General features: G+C 43.6%; 1 protein-coding gene, 1 long non-coding RNA gene and 1 pseudogene across 3 annotated transcripts; 1 reads left to right on the forward strand and 2 right to left on the reverse strand.

The window, feature by feature from the left end:
• Positions 1 to 539: 539 nt before the first annotated feature.
• LOC148005827 (uncharacterized) lies at positions 540 to 2226 on the forward strand. The gene is made up of 2 exons (XR_015620929.1): positions 540 to 692; positions 1456 to 2226. It is a non-coding gene; the product is annotated as an uncharacterized LOC148005827 (long non-coding RNA).
• A 1756-nt stretch (positions 2227 to 3982) lies between these two features.
• LOC134478910 (zinc finger protein 37-like) lies at positions 3983 to 11103 on the reverse strand (annotated as a pseudogene).
• A 1133-nt stretch (positions 11104 to 12236) lies between these two features.
• On the reverse strand, positions 12237 to 21316 carry Mup4l3 (major urinary protein 4 like 3). Of its 2 annotated transcripts, none has more exons than XM_087548035.1 (7): positions 16418 to 21316; positions 15976 to 16109; positions 15673 to 15746; positions 14871 to 14981; positions 14422 to 14523; positions 14206 to 14251; positions 12237 to 12572 (listed from the first exon to the last, which is right to left on the reverse strand). In XM_087548035.1, the coding sequence occupies exons 1-6, from the start codon at positions 16682 to 16684 to the stop codon at positions 14226 to 14228; spliced, it is 714 nt and encodes a 237-aa protein (XP_087404161.1). In that variant the 5' UTR covers positions 16685 to 21316; the 3' UTR covers positions 12237 to 12572; positions 14206 to 14225.
• Between the last annotated feature and the right edge of the window lie 5306 nt (positions 21317 to 26622).

Raw genomic sequence — 26622 nt, forward strand, 5'->3', positions numbered from 1 at the left:
GCCCAGTACCCCAAGTTCCTAACCCTGGATGACTTCTTCAAAGCCTCTACTGTTGGTTTTTAAGCAATATTAATCCATGACCCTGAGGGCCAGACTCTGTCACACAGACACACTTATGAGTCCTAAACCATCCACGGATTCTCAGAAGACAAACACTGTCTGCGTTGAGCTTATGAGTATCAATAAAGACACCGTGGCCACCAAGATGTGCTCAGATTCTGGTTAAATATGAGTCGGTAACAAAGGGAATCTTTTCAGCATGTGAACTTGGTGAAAATTGCTTAAAGTTTGCTCAGTCAGTGTTGGATCTAAGGAAGAATCTGGTTTTTACAGGCTGTATTGTGTTGTGTCATTCCCCATATCTAGTCCAGGGGTGATTTTTGGTTTTGTGTTTTAAACTCTTTTTCAGAGAATGGTAGGTTGTGGGTTGAAGTGGAAACTTAGAGGCTCTTTGGAAAGTCTGTTGTGTAGGATGTCACACAGGCAAAGGCAGGTACAAGATAGAATGAGGCCTGCCATTTGATGAGAAGGAGGGATGAGGGGAGAAAAGTTTTAGAGAGAGGAGGAGACTGGAGTGAGGCAGAGGAAGCAGCAGAGAGAATATGGAGGCTGATGTGAAGATTCCTCTCTGCACATTTACAGGTTATGAATATTCTTAAGGGATGGATGTGGACAGGGCTTTGTATGTTTAGGTGAGCAATTGTATCTTACCAATTTGATCAGAGGTTATTGTGTTGTGTGTTCTTTCATGTGGAGATTTAAATCAAAGAGAGTTATGTGGCAGCCAGAGTCCCTAAGCTGCCATGGACTTTGGATATGTATTTCTGGCCTGGTTCAACCTGCCTTGGGAAATGGATGGGTAGAGAGATTGTTGCCAGGCTCAGCGTAGTCATAGGCAGTGTGGTATGGGATGGAGCACAGCAGGTGAGAAGCTTTGCTGACTGAGATGAAGATATCTACCAGATGTCTTGGGGCACTATGGTGCAGAATCTAGTACGGGGTAAAAGAAAGCTTTTTTTTATAATTTTACAGCAACACAGTTGGATGGTGTTTTGCTAAGGCAAAATGTGAAGGAATGTTTGGCTGAAGCAGACACAGGAGAGATGATATTCTGCTAAAGCAAGCACAGGAAAGGACACACGAGGAAGGATTGTTTTCTAACAATATGCATGTGTTGTTCCAACTTACATGGCATAGTTGAGGTGCAGTTGTCAGGACTCCATAGAGAGAAATGCACCAGAAACCTTCTGGTAGAATAGTGGTGTGCTGCAGTTTCTGGGCAGACTCGGTCTGATTGGATGCACATGCTGAGGCACGACACATGGTGGACACATGATGCTTGGAGGTTGTAAATAGGATTCCACAGTGTAACATACAGGACTTAGCTTACTGGTACAGCTGGCTGTAAAAAGCTTGTGGGTCTCGAGGCTTTGTCGATCTTCACTTCCCTGACAGACACAGCCAAGAACTTCTGGTGTTCCTGTTGGCCCCTGCTGACTGGATCCTAGGCTGAAGCCTGGCTGTCTCCACTAGGTTGTTACCATTGTTACTAACTGGATTCTACCAAACTGGACTACTGGTGTATCTGTGAAGTGTTTGCCTGTGGATTGAGCTGTTGCTGCTGCTGACGGACGAACTAAACTGCCAATTTCCGGACAACACAGATTGGAGTTGCTCCAAAGAACTTTTCTAAACAGGTCTACTTCCCTTATATCCTTTCCTTTCTAACTGCCTCTGGTGGGTGGTGCGTTATAAGGAAGGTGAAAGCATTTAAAAACCATCATTAAAAATAGGATTTGAGGGTTGGGGATTTAGCTCAGTGGTAGAGCGCTTGCCTAGCAAGCGCAAGGCCCTGGGTTCGGTCCCCAGCTCTGAAAAAAAAATTAAAAAAAAATAGGATTTGAAAAAAATTAAAGTTACACTGGATTGCGTCGGCTTAAATATGCTCGGCTCCTGGAAAGTGACATTAGGGTGTGTGGCCTTGTCAGAATAGGTGTGGCCTTGTTGGCAGAAGTTTGTCACTGTGGGGGTGGGCTTTGAGCTCCTACCCTCAAGCTCCCCTCCTGGCTGCCCACATTAGACAGTCTCTTCCTGGCTGCCTTTGGATCAAGATATGGAACTCTCAACTCTGCCATGTCTGCCTGGATGCTGCCTCGCTTCCCACGGTGACAATAATGAACTAAACCTCTAAAACTGTAAGCTGCCCCAATTAAATGTTTTCCTGTATAAGAGTTACCTTGGTCATGATGTCTCCTCACAGCAATGAAACCCTAAGAAAAAGATCATTGATTTAAAAGGCGACATAAATCATAAAGGAGAACTTTCTCTTTCACTTCAGGCTCAGCTGAGGGGAACTTTTCTGCTTCTCTGGAGCTGCTTAGAGCAGATATGGGTGGAACAGAGGGAAACTCACCTTAGGTAGCTATTTCCTCCTCCCTGTGTTCATGCTGCTTAGAGGAAAGGGACCCTGGATGAGAGGCCTATCTTCTCCCCACCTCCACCCAGGGAGCAACCTTGATTGAGACTGAGAGTCAAGCAACAAATAAGCAAGTGCTTTTGCTCCCTGAGTGGGGCACATGGAGGGTGTGTGTGTGCACGTGTGCGAGTGTTCATAAATGAGTATAGAAATCTCAGGTCACTTTGTCAAATAACACTGTGGAATAGACTCGGCTGTCTTTTAAAACTGTGTTAATTTGTACATATAAAAGTATTTTACTGTGATATATATTTGAATAAGTCTCATGTACATGGTAAAAATGTCAGACAACCATGCTGCACTCCTGTGTTCAGTGGTAGCCCCTATTTTTTTCTAGGTTAAAAAAAAACAAGTCTATTCATATACAGATATATCAGTATAAATGCATATATATGTACACAGAGGCATAAAAAGACAGACACACATACACGGTCTTTGTCAACAGTGAGAACATACTATATACACTGTTCAACAATCTGATTTCTGTACTTAAACGATATAACAAGTAGCATTCACTACAACACATTCCCAGCTGTTCTCCACATTTTTATTCATCTCTTATTAACAATATTTAGACAAAACCCCTCAAAGTTTTCTATTGAAGTCTTTAATTCTAGCACTTGGGAGGCAGAGGCAGGCACATCTCTGTGAGTCCAAGGGCAGCCCGGTCTACAAAACAAGTTCCAGGTCAGCCTGGTCTACATAACAAGTTCCAGGCTACCCAGCAGTATATGGTAAGATTCTGTCTCAAACAAAACAAATCAAAACAACTCCCCAAAGTTTTCTATTAATTCTGAAGCTAACGAAGACATAAACAAAGAAAGCGAGACGATACCAGAGGGTACCCTCACCTGTATTTTACACAGGCCCTAGTATGCAGTAAGCATAAATGCAAATTAAATACTAATTGTGGTGGCTAAGCACATGCCTAAAAAGTTCATGAATTCTTTTATTTTACTGTTTGTTGCCCTAATTAACATTTTCACAAATGAGTGTGTGTGTGTGTGTGTGTGTGTGTGTGTGTGTGTTTGTGTGTGTGTGTGTGTCAACATGAGTACCGTTTCTCAGGAGCACTGTACACTGTCTTTAAAAGTTTTTCCTTCTGACCTATGGCTTGTAAATTAAGCAAGTCTGGTTGGCCAGGTAGTCTCTGGGATCTCCTTTCTCAACTTTCCCAATTATGAGATTGCAAGAGCACAGCAGCACATCTAGATTTTGACGTGGGTCCTATACTGCTTAACAAGCTTTTACTGATTACGCTATCTCCTCATCTCCTTGTTCAAAATTTTAAGAGCTTCCTATTTTAATCTAAATATGGAGACAATTTGTAACAAGTGTAAAAACACAGTATTTCCTGTAAAGGTTTAGGATGAAGTTTAAACTTTATTACCATCTAATGATCTCATGTAAAGATACATACTCCAAAAAATGACTCTACCATCATCAAACTGAGACCATCTTGAAGGTTAAACAATACCAAACCAGTCAGCTGTCAGAGTTCCCACATTAATCTTCCTCCTGAGATTGCTCTTCCAAGTGAATTTTCATATTCTTCTCTAGTAAGAGAAGCATTTCGTTTGAAGGCTTTACCACATTCAACACACTCATAGGGTTTCTCTCCAGTGTGGGATCTCTGATGAATAACTAGTTGTGATTTTGCACTGAAGGCTTTTCCACACTCATAACATTCAAAGGGCTTCTCCCCTGTATGAGTTCTCTGGTGTACAATGAGGTGTGACTTCTGACTAAAGACTTTTCCATATTCTACACACTCATAGGGTTTCTCTCCTGTATGAACTCTCTGGTGTTGAGTAAGAACCTCAATTTGCTTAAAGGCCTTACCACATTGATTACATTCAAAGGGGCAATCCCCGGTGGGAGTTCTCAGATGGTAGGTAAGAGATGAGCTATGTCCAAAGGCTGCTGCACTCCTTACATTTATAAAATTTCTCCTTCGTGTGAGTTCTCTGATGGATAACTAGGTGTGACTTTTTGCTAAAAGTCTACCCACACTCAGTACATTCAAATGGCTTCTCGCCTGTATGAATTCGCATGTGTTTAGTCAGGGATGAGCCATACTTAAAAGCTTTGCCACATTCATTACATTCATAGGGTATTTCGCCCGTGTGTGTTCCCACATGTTCGGTGAGAGATGAATTATATCTGAAGGATTTGCCACATTCCTTACACTCGTACGGCTTCTCGCCCGTGTGAGATCTTATGTGTTGCATAAGGTTTGAGCTGTGCCTAAAGGTTTTGCCACATTCGTTACATTTGTAGGGCTTTTCTCCGGTCCGGATTCTCAGGTGGTCAGTGAGGGCATGTTTGTGACCGTGGGCTTTGCCACACTGGACACACTCGTACGGCTTTTCCCCAGTGTGAATTCTCTGATGTACGACAAGGTGGGACTTTGACTGAAAGCTATCCAGCATTCGTTACATTCATATGGTTTCTTCTCGGTATGCGTTCTTTGATGGTCAAGGAGCCCCTGTTTATGGCTGAGGACCTTCCCACATTGATTACATTCATAAGGTTTCCCAGAGATTGGAGCCTTGTCAGGTTTAGATGGACTACGGCAGGGTGATTTCCGTTTCTCCCAGGTCTGAATTTTGTCTTCCTTGGTATGGGATGGGCTATGACGGCATACTTTCTCACATTTCTTGCCTGTTTGGTTTTTGTCACCTTTACCAAACAATTTATTATTGGGTGACTTGTCACATTTCTTTCTAGTTGAAATCTCATCTCTGTTCACATTGGATGCAGAATGGCTGAGTGATTTTCTATATTCGCTAGCTCTATCGGGTTTCTTTTTCGCAGAGTTTTTAATCTGACTGGGTAAGTCTAAATTCTGATTCAAGTTCTTCCCATACAAATTGGATTTATGCAATCTTTTTTCAGAAGGATCGTGTTTTGAATGGACATTTTTCTTCTCCAACAAAGTACACTCACTGCTTTTCTCACTGTTTGAACTTTTCTTCCTGAATGTCACTTCTGTAGTGAGTTTCCTTTGGAATTTCTGCTTCCCCTCCATCTGCACACCATCTTGTTGGACCTCTAGAATAGAACTGATGAGAGATTCTTGTGAGTTTCTGCACCCCCACTGAACGTCTTCATAAGTTTCCTAAAGAGATTCCCTCCTTGGTTGGGGTTATATATGTACCACCCTAACATCCCAATAATAAAATAAGTGTCAGGAAGGACTGTCTCTGTCCTCTTGGACCCAATGGAAAGAAAGCTACAGTAAACCAGAAAAAAGACCACTGAAAGAGTTGGCTGCATAGAAACAGGATCTTGTAACCTTAGGGTAGAAGATGAAATACACACAAGGAATATTGAACAAACAATGCATTAAGTTAAAAAACAGATTTGTGGTTATGCCAGGTATGGTGGCACATGCCTATTATTCCCAGTACACGGGAGGCTGAAATACCTTTTCATAAGTTTGAGGTCAGCCGGGGCTACATAGCAAAGCATTACTAGTCTCCCCACTGTGATTAAATTTAGGATGCCATGATGTAAGTGTTATAAAAGCCATACTTATCCTACTTACCCACGCAAAGAAAGAAGCAGAAATGTAGGACTACTTGTTCTCAAGAACATAGTGTGCATAGTTTCACTTCCCTGTGACTTCTAAGTTGCCAGTTCTTGTTCCTGGTGGAGTCTGGCTAAAGTCTCTACCCTTGGGTTGTAAGAGGTGTACTTTTGCCTCTTCAATAAATCCCTCTATTTTTACTAAGGCTACCTAAAATAAACTAAAACAGAACACATCTACCAAGGAGAACTGAGGAGCCAGCAGATGATTGGGGCACTGCGAAGGGCGGCTGCTCCTCCCTTCTCTTCCATGAGCAATGTACCAAGGACATCCTTACTAACAACCAATGACTCCATGGTTCCTCTAAGTTCCCTGATGCTTTTGCAAAGTCATGAATTTCCAAGCAACTCACTTGGGAGATGCTTTACTGTCTGGGTTTACAGTGGGTGTCCACCTGTTTTCCCAGTGACTTGTGGATTGCATGCCTTTGATCCTGTCACCATTCCAACAGATGATGGCCAATTTCAAGTTGATTCATGGCCCGAACACTTGCTCATGTTCTTTTTCCTACACATTGCCCAATTGAAAAATGTACATTTAGAAACGCTCTTCTTCTCTCAGCCTACTCCCTTACCAGCTCTCTGCATAGAAATGGAATGGAGAAATCATCTGAGGTAAGAGTTTTAAACATTTAACGAGAGAAACATAGGTAAGAGTGAATAGCCACTCCAGTTTATATGGAGAAAATCAGAGCATCTGAATGGATGTCTGGAATTCTCACTTTTATGGAGGGCATTTAGGAGATCCTGGTTTGGGGTAAACTATGGTGGCACACATCTTTAATTCCAGCATTCATGAGGCAGAGTTCCAGACCAGTCAGGGCTACATAATAGAAATTCATGAGAGAGAGAGAGAGAGAGAGAGAGAGAGAGAGAGAGAGAGAGAGCATTGCAGAGATGAGAAGACAAAAACAGATACAGAAAGAACAGAAAGAGGAAAACACATACACAGTGAGACAGAGAAACAGAAAGATACACACACACACACACACACAGAGAGAGAGAGAGAGAGAGAGAGAGAGAGAGAGAGAGAGAGCATTGCAGAGAGGAGGAGACAAAAACAGATACAGAAAGAACAGAAACAGGAAAACACATACACAGTGAGACAGAGAAACAAAAAGAAACACACACACTCAGAGAGAGAGAGAGAGAGAGAGAGAGAGAGAGAGAGAGAGCATTGCAGAGATGAAGAGACAAAAACAGATACAGAAAGAACAGAAAGAGGAAAACACATACACAGTGAGACAGAGAAACAGAAAGATACACACACACACACACTCAGAGAGAGAGATGGGGGGGAACACACACTTTCAGACGGTGGGGGAGTATGTTGGGTGGACATGTGTATAGTATAGAAGGGGGAGTCCAGAAAGCTGAACTGGAGCCGCTCTTTCACCCAGGGATTCAGGACTCGCACCCTGGGATAGAGAGATGAGCAGGACTCTCCGGGCAGGATGGCAGCACTAGTCTTCTGATACCCAGTGATGATGGGGGAAGACTGGGACAAATTTCCTTCTTCAAAGGAAGTGATTGGGTTGGGGATTTAGCTCAGTGGTAGAGCGCTTGCCTAGCAAATGCAAGGACCTGGGTTCGGTGTTCAGCTCCAAAAAAAAAAAAAAAAAGGAAGTGATCAACACTTAACACCTGTTCTCTTGACATGTAAGATTAAAACAATCTTTGCCCGTGTGTACACATGTTCATTTGGATGTGTGCACATATCCACATGCCCATGATGTGCGTGACAGTTTGTCATCAAGCCATTCCTGGACTGTTTTCTTCATCTTAGGTTTGAAACAAGGTTTCTCACCAAACAGCTCACCAGTTGGCTAGACACGCTGGCCAACAAGTCCCAGCTCTGGTCTCCACCGCCTTGGTGCCAGATTACAGGTGTGCACCTCCAGGCACAGCTTCTTACATGGAGGTTGAAGAGCTGAACTCAGGGTCATGCTCATGAGGCCAGTACTTTACAAACTGAGCCATCTCTCTAGCCCCATAACCAACTTCCTACAGGGATGGATGGAGCTGTCACAATTTGTATCCACTCCCCCAAAAGACAGAACGTATGAAAAGACAACTTCACTATGAAGGTTTTATGAATCACAGTCCTACTACGTGACAAGATCATACCAGGGTACTAATAATTGATTAAGGTGGAAATCATTTTCTCTTCCTTTCTTGTTTTTTTTTTCTTGTTTTTCAAGGCAGGGTTTCTTTGTATAGCCCTGGCTGTCCTGGAACTCACTCTGTAGTCCAGGCTGGCCTCAAACTCACATAGATCTGTCTGCCTATGCCTCCTAAGTGCCAAGATCAGAAGTGTGTCTATCCCCCTTCTCAGGAAAATAATTTTCTTAATTTGAGACAGCAAGTGGAAACTGAATTTTAAGAGAAACCAAATGTATCTTCAGAAACTGAAGCATGGGCTCACTGGGCCCTGCAAGTGCAGGTAATGCTTATGAGTGACACATCTGTACCGCGAATCAGGGAACGTGGACTCGTTAACCCTCCTAAGTACTAGACTTAGAGATAAGGCAAGCCAGATTCGTGTACTGTCAGTGACAACTAAGAAAAGCCAACCAATGGGACTTGACAAGAGGATCATAGAACACAGGTCAAAAGCAGGGAGGGTGAAGGGAGCCTCTGACTAATAAGAATGAGACTTTCCATAGCTGAATTTCCTACAAGCCACTCCAATAAGAAGGTAAGACAAAGACGTCAGAGATGTCCACCTAGAAGCTGCCAGTCTAGAAAAATTAGCTTGTATTTGCATACTGGGAGATCCTTTGGAAAGATGGAATAGAGACCAGAACACCAGGATGCCTGACTTTAAGGGACCATCAGCAAAGTAAGGGAGCTGGTCACTCATCCATTTAAAAACACAGCAAGAACTTAAGGTTGACAGCCATTAACAAGGGCACTAGAGGGCAAGAAGGTTGACTAGAGAGTGATTGTATTAGTTACGTTCACATTGCTGTGATAAAACGCCATGACCGTGTCAACAGGGGGCAGATGGTTTCAGAGAGGTACATCTCCCTCTCTACAGTCATGACAGGGAGGCATGGCAGCAAGGGACCGTCACAGAGCAGGAAGGTGAAAGTCACATCTTGAGCTGTAAGTAGGAAACAGGCCATACCTCTGTGTGTGGCACACACACAGTTGGGCCAGCCTTAATGACAACACCCACCAACTGGGTGATGTCTCAAATGCCTGAGACTATGGGGGATATCTCATTCAAATCATCCCAGGGATTAAGGACATATGGACACTTACAGAGAAGGGGTATGAGGAGTTTTGTGGTTAATGGAAGGAAACAAAATATTAGGAGTGTCCACCATCTCCAGAGATGCAGAAAAGAGACTGATGTAAGAATGTCTAAAATTATTACAAGAAAATATGAAAATTAGGGAACTTGTGTGCAGGGAGAGGACAGGGAAAATTGAGGATTCTTTTTTAAATATGGTGAAGAGGAATGAGATTGAACATTGAAGAGTCTTCTGGAGGCTAAGCAATAAGTATACAGTAGGGAAGGGGCTAGGTGAGGGAGGTGACTTCAGGCTACTGAGCCCTGGATTTCAGCTTTCTCCCTACCATTGTCAGAATGGTGAATGACTATACTCTTGCTCATTATGGAAGACCATTACTCTCAGGCTACCCTGTAGCATGGCATTTGGAATTGATGCACCTCTTCTACAAAGAGATTATGCATGCCTACCCCTGAGCCAGGCGACTCGCTCTGACCATTTGAAAGTGCGCTACAGCGGGTAACTACCTCATCCAAGCAGTGATTTAAGGAGTAATTAAGTGGTTCCATTCACCCATTCTTTTCTTCTCCATGAAATAAAAGCTTGTTGTGAGCTGCTCATGTGGACAGGTTTACAGGAGAAGGTGATAATTAGAATCTCCAAGGTAAGAAAACATCTGTGCTGTGAATTCCTTTTCTCCTGAGAGATTCTGTTGTTTTTTTCTACCTGTTCCTGGTTAAGAGACAAAAACCCGGGACATTTCAGAAAAAATTATTTTTTCCATATTGGGGATTAAATCTAGGTCCTTGTGAGAAATCACTCTCTATTCTCAGCTGTATCCCAAGTCCTATGGAAATTTTTCAAATTACTCTTTGAAGAATTCCAAACTTACCACAAAGAAACTAAAGACTTACTTGCACTGGTTCCTGTTTTCTTGAGTCTGTGCAGACTACTTGGGCTGTTCTTATTTACCTTTCCTGAAGAACGTCGCTCCTCTTCTCCATCCAACTTAGAGACTGGGACTTGTCTGGGATCTTGATTTCCTACTCATAAGAAATGGTAGACACTGAGAGTTGGACAACCACTTCAGAAATCAAGCCCCAACTTTTTTACTCCAGGGTCTTTCAAGGCTAATGAACATATATGGCTTCTGATGTTTCAAAATAAGGATGCCCATGAACCTCAACTAAGCACACTTTCCCTTTTGGAGGCAATGACACAAGCATCATTCCTAGCACTTGTTGCTATTCTGTCTAAGCTCCACCCCCACAGCTACTTGGCAGCAGCCAGGTATGCACTGCCCCACAGTTGGCTAGCAAATGGCATGTATAGTACCTGACACAATAAAAGGAGCTGCTTGCCCCCCCACCTCTTATTCCCTCTTACCCTCTCTTTCCCCTCTTGCTCTTTGTTCTTCTCTGTTCTTGTCCCATCACCCTCCCCCATGTGCCCATGACTGGGCCACCTGTCCTCTCTTCTACTCTTCTCTCATTAAACCTCGTCACGTGAAACCATGGTGTCTTAGTGTTTTTTGTCCAGTCAAGGGTTGAGATAAAAAACCCTAACAGTACTAAAAAGGGATCAAAAGTCCCTGACCAAACAACCAACCACCACGACCAACACCACCACCACCACCAACACCACCACCACTACCACCACCACCACCACTGCCAAAATAAAACAAAACAAAACAAGAAAACATCAAAGGGAAACATGAAGGACTTGAGGAAGAAGGGACAGCAGGGAACATGTTCTGGGTTGTGGAGAACTGTCCTTACTCATCGAGGCTGGATTACTGCAGTTCTCTAGCTTTGTATCCTTGTACACATTTCTCTGCCCAGGTTCCAGCTGCTCCCATTCCTTCTGAGGAAAAGCCACAGACACATCCATGAACGTTACTGACTCCTATCATTCTTCTTCAGTCCACAGAGAATTGGACAGTTCGACCATATCAACCCTCACCTCTTTCCTCTCTTCTTCTTTACAAAGGGATTGGCTCTGTCTCTGGTGTTTAGAATTTCCTCCTTGGATTTGAATGTTTCTACTATTTCACATCTCATTTCCACAAAGTATTTGGTATCAAAGGGGGAAGGCTTTAGGTGAACTCCAGCTGCCATGTTGACCTGGGACTAGCGAGTTTGTCTGGACCTTTCTCTGGGTTGCTGTCCCTTGGCTTATGGCACCATTATCAGGCCGTTTTCTATCTTCCACAGAGTCCTGGACTGGAACTGTTACCTAATTTTGTAAGTATTCTCAAGGATAGCTTAGCTTGTGAACAATTTGTTTTTTTGTCTCTTAAATTTTTGCCAAGACTAAAGGTAAAAAGCCAGGCACAGTGGTGCACGGATGCAGCTGAAGCCACTGAGGAGGCTTTGGTCAGAGAATGATGTGGACCATGGCAGGTGGGGGGAGACAGAGAGACAGAGAGAGATTTCAGCAAAATTGGTTGGCTCTCTGAACAGCATTTTGCCATATTCTAGAAAACCACAGCAAGAACTTGATTCAGGATCCTGAGCTTGAACCAAATTTAATCTCTCGATCTAGGGGCCAGAGGATGCTATGGGGTGCTGAGCAAACTTTTGTCTTTATCCATTGGGCGTCTAATGACCAGACCTCCCCCGACCCCTGGCATGTCCTGAACCAGGTTGAGCAGCCATAGCCTTAGAAAGATGTGTCTCTCCTAGATCTGTTGGAAAAGATAGTCTATGGATGGAAGAATTGTGCAGCAAGTCTCATGTGTCTATGGTCCTTATAAAGCCTCTAAGGCAGGAGCCCTAGAGGGCATTCATCAGGTCTTGGGACTGCTACAGAGGTGGTGAAATCCTGAGACTCAGCTTAGATTCTGGGACATGAGGAAGGATCTTGGGTACAGGACTAAGGAGGTCCCCTCATTCTCTCATGGGTTAGCCCTCTGGACACATAGACATACATTTAAGTGCAAGGGTAATCATTTATTGAACTGCAAGAACAAGAAATTTGTGCAGAATGATCATGGGTGGGGCAAAGAGAAATTTAAGAAAGCTTTTAATTTTCGATGTGTTATCCTGGGTATCTAGGGAAGATGCTGGAGTGACGAGGATTGCACTTTTCTGTGACACAGGATGGAAATCAGAACGCAGAATTTGTCTCAGGATGCTCCGTGGACAGGAAATGGTGATGCTGGAGTCCTGGTGAGAAGTCTCCACTCAGCACTGAGTAATCCAGGAAGAAAGGATACAGGAACCCATTAAGCACTTCTTGGATTGACTTCTGGACAGACAGGCACTCTATTGTATAGAACAAAGGATGAAGAAATAGATCTTGCCCTGCAATCTAATCAACATTATTTGCCAGAAAACAGGGATTAAAGGCATAGAATAAATGACTCTTTCCTTATGGATGACCTATGAAAAATGAAGTAACGAAAGGTCTGAGGATTGTTTTCACAATCTTTGGCATAAGAAGCTCCGAAGAATGGTCATTGCCTTGAGGAATAATGGTGAAAGCCTTGGCCACTTTTTTTTTATATTTTTAAATTTTTATTTTTTTTTATTTTATTTTTTTTTAGCTTGAGCATTTCTTCTTTACATTTCGAGTGTTATTCCCTTTCCCGGTTTACTGGCCAACATCCCTCTAATCCCTCCCCCTCCCCTTATTTATGGGCTACATGGTGGTTTTTGTTTTTTATTCTTTTTTTAAAATTTAATTATATTTTTTTATTAACTTGAGTATTTCTTATTTACATTTGAGTGTTATTCCCTTTCCCGGTTTCCGGGAAAACATCCCCCTAATCCTCCCCCTCCCCTTCTTTATGGGCTACATGGTGTTTTTTGTTTTTTATTATTTTTTTAAATTTAATTTTATTTTTTTTATTAACTTGAGTATTTCTTATTTACATTTCGTGTGTTATTCCCTTTCCCGGTTTCCGGGAAAACATCCCCCTAACCCCTCCCCCTCCCATTCTTTATGGGTGTTCCCCTTTCCATCCTCCCCCCACTGCCGCCCTCCCCCCAACAATCCCGTTCACTGGGGGTTCAGTCTTAGCAGGACCCAGGGCTTCCCCTTCCACTGGTCCTCTTACTAAGGATATTCATTGCTACCTATGAGGTCAGAGCCCAGGGTCAGTCCATGTATAGTCTTTAGGTAGTGGCTTAGTCCCTGGAAGCTCTGATTGCTTGGCATTGTTGTACATATGGGGTCTCTAACCCCTTCAAGCTCTTCCAGTTCTTTCTCTGGGGGTCCTATTCTCAGTTCAGTGGTTTGCTGCTGGCATTCGCCTCTGTGTTTGCTGTATTCTAGCTGTGTCTCTCAGGAGCGATCTACATCCGGCTCCTATCAGACTGCACTTCTTTGCTTCATCCATCTTGTCTAATTGGATGAGCCTTGGCCACTTTTAAAGACTTTCATACATTGTCTGAGTGAAGTCTTGGGAAATGGGAAAGAGGGGTCAAAGGAGTCTGCTCTCCAGACTGTAGGAGAAATGGAGATCATGCAACTCCACTTCCAGGTAAGAAGCCAAGGTTGTACGGAGTTCAGATGAAGATCGTATTGTGCAGAGTGGGATGGAGTGGGACCGCACTCTCTGAAGAGCAGTCATACTCACATCCTGCTACTCTCTGTTTCAAACTTTAACTCTTAATGACACTTAACACATCGCTGAGCCCTTTTTACACAACCGTGCAGCAACTATGGAAAACTCATTCCCTGTTTTCTTGCCTAAGTGCTAAGGTCACTTTGCTTTAGAGCTCAAAATAGGACCAGATAGTCACAAATCCACATAATTCAAAGCCATTGTTCAAGCTTTCCTCAAAGACTCCTTATCAAATTATTCTTATAATAATTTGGGGGCACCATACTAACGCTTTTGGAAGGGCCTGGTCCATGCCCACACACCCCTTGCTCTCACTGGAGATTGCCCACCTGGAGGCTCAGTCCTGTGTTCATCCTCGGGCCTGGAGACAGCGATCTGCAGGGTGAGAACAAGAACGTGTTCAGGTACCAGGTCCACGTTATTCCCCGAAGAGGAAATGAGGTGCCTCTCCAGCTTTCAACAACTGGTTGATAGCCAATCCCCCAGGTTCATTTCTTCTATGATATAATATTCAGGACGAGAAAAATAAGTGAGTCCTGACTTACCAGTCTTGGTTAGGTCAATGATATTGTCCCTAGTGATTCCATGCGCCTCACATAGTTTTGCAAACTTTTCCTTGATGTCTGAACTCAGATCCTTTGTTCTGCCTGTGAAAAGAGCAGCAGTGAGTGTAGCAGCTGTGTCCTAGGCATTGACCAGAGGACTAAGCGAGGGGACAGGGGTTCCCCCATAAGGGAGAAAAAATGGCTGGTGACATGGTTGACAGGTGTGGGTCCAATCTATCCTGAATGTGGCACCCATGCAATGGCCTTCTGGCACACGGAGAGATTTCAGAGTGAGCCCATCACTGTGCTTGAGGCAGGATGTAGGTGAACATCCTCGACCATCAGGAAGTGAGAAAGAGGCAGGACCAAGCTGGGAATACCATACTAAAGCTAGAGTTTCCTTCCTCTCTTCCCACCCCAAGATCAGTGTCCGTGTGGAAATACTTTACCATAGAGCTCCATCAGCTGGAAGGCTTCCCCATTGTTGACATTAACGAGATGAAACATGACATATCTTTCATAGTCTGTCTTAAGTATAGTAAATGTATTCCCTCCGTCATCTGTGGAGGAAATGGGACACAGCTCAGAAATTCTCTGGTCTGCAAGAAATTGTGTAAACCCTTTACCTGTTCTACCCCAAATATAAAAATCATTAAAATACATATCCTGGAAGAGATGGGGGGCGGGGATGTCTGCTGCTTCCCATCTGTAGCTTTCTGGACTTGATGAAGTAACTTCTAAGGAAGGGGCCCTGGGAGGACGCCCACTAGAGAACACTTACCCACAGCAGCGACTCACTCTCTCTCATCCTCTCTGAGGCTCACCTGCCTCCCTCAGCACCTGCAAGCGACACGTCTGTCTTTCATAAGTCTGCCGTCTCACATGGCACATCCTGAGCAATGTGCACTGGTGCTAGCTACCGGGCAGTAACAGATTCCACCTCACCATACTTATCCCCCTTGCCTGCCACAGGGTGCTAGCTATTAGATGGCCCCTGTGTCCCTGGCTAAATCAACCATGTCAGGAAGTGCTTGAGATTATATAAGGGGTTGTGGTGAGTTCGCTAGAAGAAAGTTTGACTGGAAGGTGCGAGTTCCTGACTTCAATCCCCAGTAACACACACGCGCGCACACACACACACACACACACACACACACACACACACACACACACACAAACACACACACGATAAAGGTGGTAGGGTTTACTAAATTCCTTGTGGATATGTAGACAGATATTGTATATACTTACACTCAAGAAAATATTCGCCAATCTTTGGCGTTTTGTAGGCAACTGAATATAGTTTCCTGCACTCTCCATTTTCCCTGTAAAACAGAGCAAGCTGGTGCTTAGGGGATTTTTGATCTGGCTGGCTTCTTCACCCTCTACTCTATAGGTATCTCCAGTTTCTGATTCCATTTTCCTTTTGTATATTTTTGCAAAATTAGCAAAATGGCTTTTTTTAAAGGTTATTTCATTTCTGTCCAATACTTTAGTAATCACGAATTTGTGCTTTTTTCTTCTTCCTCAGCTAAGGGCAGACACCTCACTTACTTAATACACAACTTGAAGCCTAAGGAATTCTCCAAGACATCGATGTGCTGCACAAAAAATCTCATGCTGCCGTTTTGTTCTATCTTTTCTCTTTTGTCAGAGGCCACGACAATAGAAAACCAATCCCCATTGAGCTGTAATGGATAAGAAAATGCTTAAGGGAGAAGGGGGTCGGGATACCGCATGGACATGTTTCTTCTTGAATTTGGCTTGATAGAGTTGTCACAATACCTAACATTCTGCCCCTGCCTCTCAGTGAGAGCAGAAGTCCCCAAACGTTGTTAGATCTGAATACCATACAACTGGTTTTACTTCAAGGTCTGAAGCCATTCGTTTGTCTAATAGAACAAGCCACTGTACCCATCCCCTCAGAGGACCCGCTTGGCTTCAAGAGTTTTCCAAAGCACTCTCTGAGTCAGAAGTTACTATTCACTGAGCCTACCTTGTCCACATCGAGGTTCCCTCTCTCGGAATTAGCCTCTTCTGCATGGCCACAGACCAGGGTCAGGCCCAGACACAGCAGCAGCAGCAACAGCTTCATGTTGGTAGGGAATAGAATTGCCTCTCTGCCGGGACAATCTCCCTCCTGATGGTGTCCACACTCCACCTCCAGCACTTTGCTCGTCTTTATACTCTCTCTGGGTTCGAGTTTATTTTTTTCCTTCTCATATGGGCCTCTTTCCCTCAGCTTTGTGGAATGTTTTCTCATGTATTGGTGTGAAGCCAAGGATTGTTCATGCCCTTTTCAAACTTGGCAATGTCATATCCTATGGATTGATTCTATCACTCATACATTTCGCAAAACATATTCCCAAGAAAAACAGTGGAAGTTCTAGAGGGCTGCCATCCGGAACCAGATCCAACTTTGGATCTGACTTGGAATCAGAAAGCCAGTTATGGAGTAGGTGGGTACTGAACTGGAAGGTCAAGCATGGAGAGAATCTTTGCTTCAAAACTTGAGTGGAGTGTGGAAGAAGCTGAATTACTTGGGTTTTCTTTGAAAAGATTCATTCACATTCATGCGTATGAGCATTGGTTTTGCATGTGTACCATGCACACACCTGGGCCCAAGGAAGTCAGAAGGAGGGCAAAAGAAGGAATCTGATTCTTTGAAACCTGTTCTTGCTGAGGACCCAGGTTCAATTCCCAGCACTCACATGGCATCTCACAACTGACTCTAACTCCAGTCACAGGAAATGACCCTCTTTTGGCCCCTGTGACCTCCTGTACACATGTGGTACATATGAACTCACTCATTCAGGCACATATGCATAAAAATAATAAATCTTAACTTAAAAAAATTATTAGGGTCTTCTGAAGCTAAGCTGACAGCCCCCACCCCAACCTCCCCCCCAAAACTGGACCTCAGAATGCAAACTACTAACTTAGTAAGGTAAAATGATTCAGCTGTTTACCTCAGAGAACGTTGGACTTTAACTGACTGGACATAATCTCATCATTAAAGAAAAACAAAGGTATTGTTCAAAGTCATATTTGCTGATGGAGGTCCAAGTAGAAATGATGTCAAGAGTCAGCCTACAAAGACACACAGTTATAAATGGGAACATATTTTGTATCTGTATAAATTGTATTTACCCTGGAACTAGAAACATAAAATAGTGTTTGATGTGGGGAAATAAAGAATTAAAGAAAGAGACAAGTCCTCGATAGGTTTTATTTCCATTTTGCATCAACTCTCTATACTATGTACTATTTATTTTCATCTTTCCATAGTGTTAGCTAAGACTCAGAAAGATCAAGTAACTATACAAGGCCATACAGCCAGTCAGCGAGAGAAATTAGATTCAAACCCAAGCCTGTCCATCTGACTCAGGAGCCTTTGTTCTTATTAACTCCACTATATATGTCGGGATGTTTTTACAGGAAGGGAGGATGCCTAAATAGGAGAAAGAGGAATAAACAGCACTCTAGTGCTCCAGACACATTGGACTGAATCTGCACATGGGTTTATTTAAAATATGGAGGAGGGGGTGTAGCTTGAGATTGAATGAGACATGACTACTGGCCCCTCTTGGTCTACAAGCACTTGGTAAATGCTTGACTAGGGGACTATCATTTTTCTTTTCTCCTCTTCCTCTTTCTCCTGCTCCTCTCCCCTCCTCTTCCTTTTTTGGTTGATTATGGTGTGTGTGCACACATGTGCACACATATGCACAGGCCTTTGCTCATATATGCAGGAGTCAGAACAGGGTGCCAGTTGTAGCCCTCTGTGTCCTTTTACTTTATCCCCTTCAGACATGGTCTCCCTCGGAATCTGGGACTTAGTGTGTTTCAGATAGGCTGACTGGCGAGTAAGTCCCAGCAATCCTCCAGTCTCCACCACCTACCTAGTGTTGGGGTTAAAGGCAGACATGACCAACTTTTTAATGTGAGTTCTGAGCATCTGCTCTGACCTTGCTGGGAGCCCACACAGCCCTCACAGCCAGTACTTCTCCACTTATCTGTCTTCCCTGCAACTCACATAAAGGCTTGCCTTGAGCTTCCTGAGTTTCTGAATGGTCTTGTATCTGTGGCAATCCCCAGCTCCAGCCTCCTGAATGCTAAGATTACAGGTTGTAGCACCACGTCTGCCTATAGATTACTACTTTTCTAGTAATGAACGAGAAGATGCTTCCCCAGCAGAAGGCAACAGTCAGTCCCATCCACTTAGCACTCCTTAGTACATGTGGGCTGTTCATGTGACTGAAGCACTGTGGCTGTTAAGAAATGACTAGACAAAGCACGTGGGTAAGGGATTTAAGGAGTGTAGGTGTAACCAGCTAGTGGCCCATTTGCAACTATCTAGCATTTCTGAAACTGACTAATAGGAAGATGATTTAATGATCTTTACCTGAGTCTTACCCTCAACAAATTGAATAAATACCCCATTCCAAAAGCCTGTGGAAACATTCGAGTCACTTACATAATTCCAGGGTATGTTTAGGGCCAAGAAGAACATCAATGAACACGGGCTTATTTGATTCATGTCCCAGAGAGGAAATATTCTGTAGTCCCTCCAGCAGAGTGACAGATAGTACTGCTGACCCCGGCTCAACATCAGTTCTAAAGCACCTGCTTGTGTCAGTGTCTGGGGATGCTTGGAGTCACTGGAATCCACCTGCTTAACTCCCAAAACCTAGAGCGAGCCCCAGAAAACAGGCAGAAACAAACTTTAGGGGACAAAGAGATTATTGGCCAGGAACTTGTGAAGGAAGAAGGGAGCTAGGAGACAGCAGAATCAAGGAAGGGAAGTTATCCTGTGTTAAACAGAAATGCTATGCCACAGTTTTGCTTGATCATGGGGGCGGGATGTGCACCCCAAAGAGACCAGTATCTCAGCTCAAAGACAAGGGAGTCTGAAGCAGTTAACAGTTGGGAAGGCTAGCTATTCACACTCCTCACAACCGAGCAGTCTTTTCTTCAAGGTTGGGGGTGGACTCTAAGCTGTCCTGCATCCTGATTTCTGGAATTTCATTCTGCAATCCATGAGTAGTCTTTCTTCACAGGGCTTGAGTCCTCTCCCAAATTAGGTATCTGTCACAGGAACATAGCAATACAGAGATATTTAACTCAGGGGAATCTGTAAGCCATCGAGCCCAGGAACCATGCGTCCACACTACTGCATGCTCAGAAGGGTCAGCGCCCTGGAGTGTTAGCCTTCAGTCACCAATGGCTGATGGAGGGCAGGCAGGATGAAGCAGAAGAGGGAGAGACTGGAGAGATGATCCCCGGGTAAATTCCCAGCATCCATAGGAATCCATAAATCTAGTTCCAGGGATCCGACACCCTATGTGGGCACTGCATGCATGTGCTGCACAGACATACATGCAAGCAAAACATTCATACACATCAAATAATCTATTGTTTTAAGCACAAGAGAATTGACCAGACTAACAGGAACTAAGCAGAGGGCCTTCTAGGTTGTGGGGAGAATGTACACATAGGTGAAGGCCATGGCAAACAGGAGTACAAATAGTTCAGGGAGCCAAAGGAAACCTTGCTGGAACACAGTGAACACAGGAATTACTAAATGAGTCGAGGCTAGAAAGGGAGTTGTGACAGTTTGCAGGGGCTGCCCTCTGGAACTCATGCAGTATGGGTGACTTCAGCAAAAATTAGACTTTGTCCTTTCTGGCAGCTAGAACTCTGGGAGCAAGGTGTTTGCTGGGGCTTGCTTCTTCTGAGCTCTTCCTCGTTGGTGGAATCGTGTTCCTGGGTCTTCAGGAAGTCTCTTCTCTGATCCATCCTGTATCCTAGTCTTTTCTTTTGAGGACACTGGTCAGGCATCTTGACTTAGGTTCACCCTGAAGACCTCATCTTACCATAATTGCACCAAATCACACCCTCAGGCACTATGTGTAAATCTTCCAATATACGTATTTTTGGTGGGCACTCTTATCACATATCAGCTTATGTGGGCCCGTGAGGAGCTATGTAGGGGTTGGTTTTCATGTATCTGGTAAGGACCTGAAGCATTTTAGAATTACAGTAGGAGCATGGTCAGAGGTGTGCTTTCAAAGTTCATCTGGCTGCATTTGGATAACAAAGACCAACAGGAAGGCAGGAGAAGAGAGAAAAAATTTGCTATCAGTGGTTCTCAAACGTGTAGATCGAGACCTTACATGGGTTCTCAATGTGTGGGTTGTGACCCCCACCTGGGTCACATGTCCTATATCCTGCATATCTGATATTTACATTTCATTTAATAACAGCAGCAAAATGACATTTATGAAGTAGCAGGGAAATAAGTTTATGGTTGGAGGCCACCATAACATGAGGAACTGTATTAAAGGGTCATAGCATCAGGAAGGTTGAAAACCTTTAGGCAGGAGATCATGAAGGAAGTTACTGGAACGTGCTGGCAAGAGATCATGTAAGCTTACTCTCCATAGCTGGAATTAGAGAGAGGTCTATAGAGAAAGTACATGGTGTTCAGAGAATGTGAGGTGTTAAGAACACATTGGTATTCTATATCCTTATGTAGATACAATTTAGAGTTATTGCCATTAATATCATGACCAAAAACAACTTGAGGAGGAAAGGGTTTATTGTAGCTTACAGTCTATCATGAAGGGAAGTTGTGTGTGTGTGTGTGTGTGTGTGTGTGTGTGTGTGTGTGTGTGGTGCGGGGACTCTATGAGAGAACTTGGAGGCAGGGACTAAACCAGAGGCCTTAGGAGAACATTGCTTCCTGGCTCGTTCCCTGTGGATTGTGGGCCTGCCTTCTTATATACCTCAGAACACCCTGCCCAGGGTGGTACATCCATAGTGAGGTGGGTCCTCCCGAATCAGTTTCCTAGAGGCATTTTCTCACTTGAGGGTGCCTCTTTCCAAATAACTCTAGCCTGTGTGAAATTGAAACAAGAACAAAAATAAAAACATGACCCAAGAAAGTTACTAATGAAGGAAGGAAAAAACAAAACACCAAAAGAAACAAAAACTGACTCTACATGAGAAACAATAAAGATTATGCCTCTGCCTAGTGTTTTGAAACCTGACGTCCGTATCCCTGTGTACAGGTGGGCGTGAAGGCATCTATGTGCCGTTGACTGATCCACACAGATGCTGGATGCATGAGAGTTGGTGAGATGCTGGTTTCAAACTTCCTGATGTAGGCACCTCTTGCTTATGTCTTCCTTTTCTTCTTCTTTCTTCATTACCCATAATTTTCTGTGTTTTATGCTGCAAATAGTTTTATAAGTGATCATAGGACTTCTCCCCCTGACATTAACTGAACCGAACCTATATAACCGCCATTTACAGGTCAGAAACTGAATTGTGCTGGCGGTTCATACAGTTCACTGAACGGTGGATGCTTCCGTGGACCTTAATTCTTTTTTACCTGAAGCATGATTAGTGGTTTTAAACTTCAGAATGTAAAAATATTTTAGCCACTGATGTTAAAAACTTAAAACTGGATACCTGAAGAAATGCTTAGGGCTGGGAGGCACCTCGGTCATTGATACTGTCTCAAGACATGCTTCCAGAGGGCAGAATGGACAGAAGTTCCCAGCAGCCCCACCGAGCAACTCACAACCACCTGCAGCCCAAGTGCCCTTGTCAGGCCTCGGCGTGTACCTGCACGCGCGCACACGTGCACACACGCACACACATTAAAATTAATCTAAATGGTCAAATATAACAAGAAATGCTACAAATGGGCTTATTATATGTGTCTATGAAAATGATATGGCAATGATTGCTTTATCACTCATAATTTATTTGATAAACAGCAATTCAGAAGTAATTTCATTGTAAGCCTGAGAACTGGTTTTCTGAAGACATGATCGCTTTGGTTTTATTTAGATGCAAAGGAACTTTAAATAGTTTTCAAATGAGTACAAAGTATGGACCTACTTGAGATGGAAATTAAAAAAAAAAACTCCAGTCTTAAATACAGTATAAATGTAGTGTCAGAAATTTGTTTATAAATAATAAAATAACAATAACTGTGTTAGAGTGCAGAGAAGTACCAATCTGTGTGACATGCCGTGTTAATTGGTCGTGGCACTCAGCTTAATCTCCACTGGATAGTTTCATCCATCCACTATGCAATACAGTTTTAAATAGATATATAAAAATATGGAGGAGCCAGTCAAATACTACTAACAAACCAAATAAGGACTGAAACTCTGGAGATAATAGGACAGACCTGACAACCACACCACGGCCTCTGGAATTACTCATGCCTAATTCTGTTAAGCTCATCTACAGAGGAAAGAGTTAGAATCTTAACCACAGCAAGAAATCTATGCAGGGGGTTCACAGAGCCAGTGCAGCAATGTGTAGGGTTGCCCCCTACTGACCAACCTCAGTGTTGCGCTGTATCCTACAGCCGCATTGCTGGGGCTTCCTTTGTGCATGTTAGGTCTCTGTTAGGTTTGTGCTTATAATTTGCAGCCAGTAGCTTGAGAGTTGGAGCACAAAACTTGTACTCATTATCGTCCTTTTTAAAAATAGAAAAGTCGAGGATGGAGAGATAGCTCAGTGGATAAGAGCACTCGATGCCCTCACAGAGGACCTGAGGTAAGTTTCCGGCATACACAGGATAGCTCACAACCTCCAGTTTCAGAAGATAGGACACCTTATTCTGACCTCTTCAGGCACGAGTGGTATATGTGGTGAACAGATATGCATGCAGCCAAAACACTTATACACAAAAAATAAAACTAAAAAACGTCTAACTAGACAAGTCAGGACTGGAGAGCTTTGTCACCGGTTAAAAGCATAGGGCTGTTCTTTCAGAGGACTTAGGTTTGGTTCTTGGCACCCACTTGGTGGTTCACAACCATCTGTAACTCCAGCTCCAAAGGATCCATTTTTAATCTATGTTAAAATATTAATCTCATCTTTCATTACAAATGTTTCAGGCTAATGTTTCAACTAAAAGCCTTGGTTACTAGTCTTCTAACCTCGGAGTTACATTCTGTTCTTTTGTTTTTTGGGTGCTGAGGATTGAACCCAGGGTGTCATGGTTACAAAGTCACCATTCACCACCAGCGGCCTGTACCCCTATTTCTGAAGTTCGATTCTTTTACTGGAGTTACTTTAGATAGTCTGAGGTCTTTCTCCATAGGAAACCGTTCTTGGTCCTTTTTTGTGAGTTTGTCTTAGCACATTTTTTCTGTTCCTGTCCTTTCGTGAATGCTTTCATTACTTCTTACCCAATACAAATCAAATGTAAGTGTCTTTGTGGTATTGTATTAAGTGGGGTTCCCTAGAGGAATAAAACTTACAGTGTCTGTGTGTGTGTGTGTGTGTGTGTGTGTGTGTGTGTGTGTGTGATTAGTTTATTAGAATGGTCTACAGACTGTAGTTCAGGTAATCTATAACATAAAGTCCAAGAATTCAGGAGTTGTTTAGTCTACAAGGTTGGATGTCATAGCTGTTTTTCAATGTATATCAGAATTCCAAAGTAGGCCCTAAATCTCATGAAGGAATGGTCCTCCTAGCCAGAGTAAGAGGAGGCTCTAGAGAGGGATCTTCCTTTTTCCCCATCTTCTATGTAAGCTGTCAGCAGAGGGGGTGACCCAGTTTCAAAGTGGACCTTCCCTCCTCAAAAAAATCCGGATTAAAAGTGGGTCTTTCCGGGATGATCAAAATGAGAATGCTTCACTCCTTCTTTAGAAGGGGAACAAGAATACCCTTGGCAGGGAATAGGGAGGCAAAGATTAAAACAGAGGCAGAAGGAACACCCATTAAGGACCTGTCCAGCATGTGGCCCATACATATATAGCCACCCAATTAGGTAAGATGGATGAAGCAAAGAAGTACAGGCCAACAGAAACCGGATGTAGATCTCTCCTGAGAGACACAGCAAGAATACAACAAACACAGAGGCATATGCCAGCAGCAAACCACTGAACTGAGAACAGGACCCCTGTTGAAGGAATCAGAGAAAGGACTGAAAGAGCTTGAAGGGGCTGGAGACCCCATATGAACAACAATGCCAAGCAACCAGAGCTTCCAGGGACTAAGCCACTACCCAGAGACTATACATGGACTGACCCTGGGCTCCAACCTCATAGGTAGCAATGAATGGCCTAGTAAGAGCACCAGTGGAAGGGGAAGCCCTTGGTTCTGCCAAGACTGAACCCCGAATGAACATAATTGCTGGGGGGAGGGCGGTAATGTGGGGAGGATGGGGAGGGGATCACCTATATGGAAGGGGAGGGGGAGGAGTTAGGGGGATGTTTGCCCAGGAACCGGGAAAGGGAAATAACATACAAAATGTAAATAAGAAATTCTCAAGTTAATAAAAAAATAGAAAAAAATGTGGGTCTTTCCATCTTCAATTGACTTAGCCACTCTCTCACTCATGCATTGTCTGTTAAGGTTTAGTTAATTCCGGATGTCTTTGACAACCAAGCACAGCCATTACAAGCCCAACCCTGGTAATGTGACACACAGTCACATGTCTTTGCCATGCTTAATTTAAGGTGCATTTTGAAACACAATAAAAGCAATATACAAGCAGCTTGCTGCTCCCAAACCCCGTGGGAGAGAGAACTCACCGCCTGAGACTGGAGAGTGGAAGAGACCACCAACACTGCCCACCCCTGCCCACATCCCTGGCCCAAGAGGAAACTGTATACAGCCTCTGGGTTCCCGTAGAGGAGGGCCCAGGAGCAGCAGGTCTGCTGCGTCTGAGACACCTCTGGAATCTGAAGGGACCGACTGGATAAACAGTTCTCTGCACCCAAAACCCGTGGGAGGGCGAGCTAAACCTACTGAGAGGCAGACACGCCTGGGAAACCAGAAGAGACTGCACTCTGCGCACATCTCTGACGCCAGAGGAAAACACCAAATGCCATCTGGAACCCTGGTGCACGGAAGCTCCCGGAAAGGGTGGCGCAGATCTTCCTGGTTGGTACCCCCACGGAGAGCTCATAACCAACACCCCACAAGCAAACTTGAGCCTCGGGACCACAGGTAAGACAAACCTTCCTACTCCAAATGACCTGCCTAGTGATCTCAGGACACAGGCCCACAGGAACAGCTGAAGACCTGTAGATAGGAAAAACTACACGCCCGGAAGCAGAACACTCTGTCCCCATAACTGGCTGAAAGGAAACAGGAAAACAGGTCTACAGAACTCCTGAAACACAGGCTTATAGGACAGTCTACCCACTGTCAGAAATAGCAGAACAAAGTAACACTAGAGATAATCTGATGGCGAGAGGCAAGCACAGGAACCCAAGCAACAGAAACCAAGACTACATGGCATCATCAGAGCCCAATTCTCCCACCAAAGCAAACAATGAATATCCAAACACACCAGAAAAGCAAGATCTAGTTTCAAAATCTTATTTGATCATTCTGCTGGAGGACTTCAAGAAAGATGTGAAGAACTCCCTTAGAGAAACACAGGGAAACATAAATAAACAGGTAGAAAGCTACAGAGAGGAATCACAAAAATCCCTGAAAGAATTCCAGGAAAACACAATCAAACAGTTGAAGGAATTAAAAATGGAAATAGATGCAATCAAGAAAGAACACATAGAAACAACCCTGGATATAGAAACCAAAAGAAGAGACAAGGAGCCGTAGATACAAGCTTCACCAACAGAATAGAAGAGATAGAAGACATAATCTCAGGAGCAGAAGATTCCATAGAAATCATCGACTCAACTATCAAAGATAATGAAAAGCGGAAAAAGCTACTGGTGCAAAACATACAGGAAATCCAGGACTCAATGAGGAGATCAAACCTAAGGATAATAGGTATAGAAGAGAGTGAAGACTCCCAGCTCAAAGGACCAGTAAATATCTTCAACAAAATCATAGAAGAAAACTTCCCTAACCTAAAGAAAGAGATACCCATAAGCATACAAGAAGCCTACAGAACTCCAAATAGATTGGACCAGAAAAGCAACTCCTCCTGTCACATAATAGTCAAAACACCAAATGCACAAAATAAAGAAAGAATATTAAAAGAAGCAAGGGAAAAAAGTCAAGTAACATATAAAGGCAGACCTATCAGAATCTCACCAGACTTTTCCCCAAAGACTATGAAAGCCAGATGATCCTGGACAGATGTCATACAGACCACAAGAAAACACAACTGCCAGCCCACGTTACTGTATCCTGCAAAACTCTCAATTAACATAGATGGAAAAACCAAGATATTCCATGACAAAACCAAAT

This window comes from Rattus norvegicus, chromosome 5, assembly GCF_021556685.1.
Source record: "Rattus norvegicus strain SHRSP/BbbUtx chromosome 5, alternate assembly SHRSP_T2T, whole genome shotgun sequence".
Taxonomy (NCBI): Eukaryota; Metazoa; Chordata; class Mammalia; order Rodentia; family Muridae; genus Rattus; species Rattus norvegicus.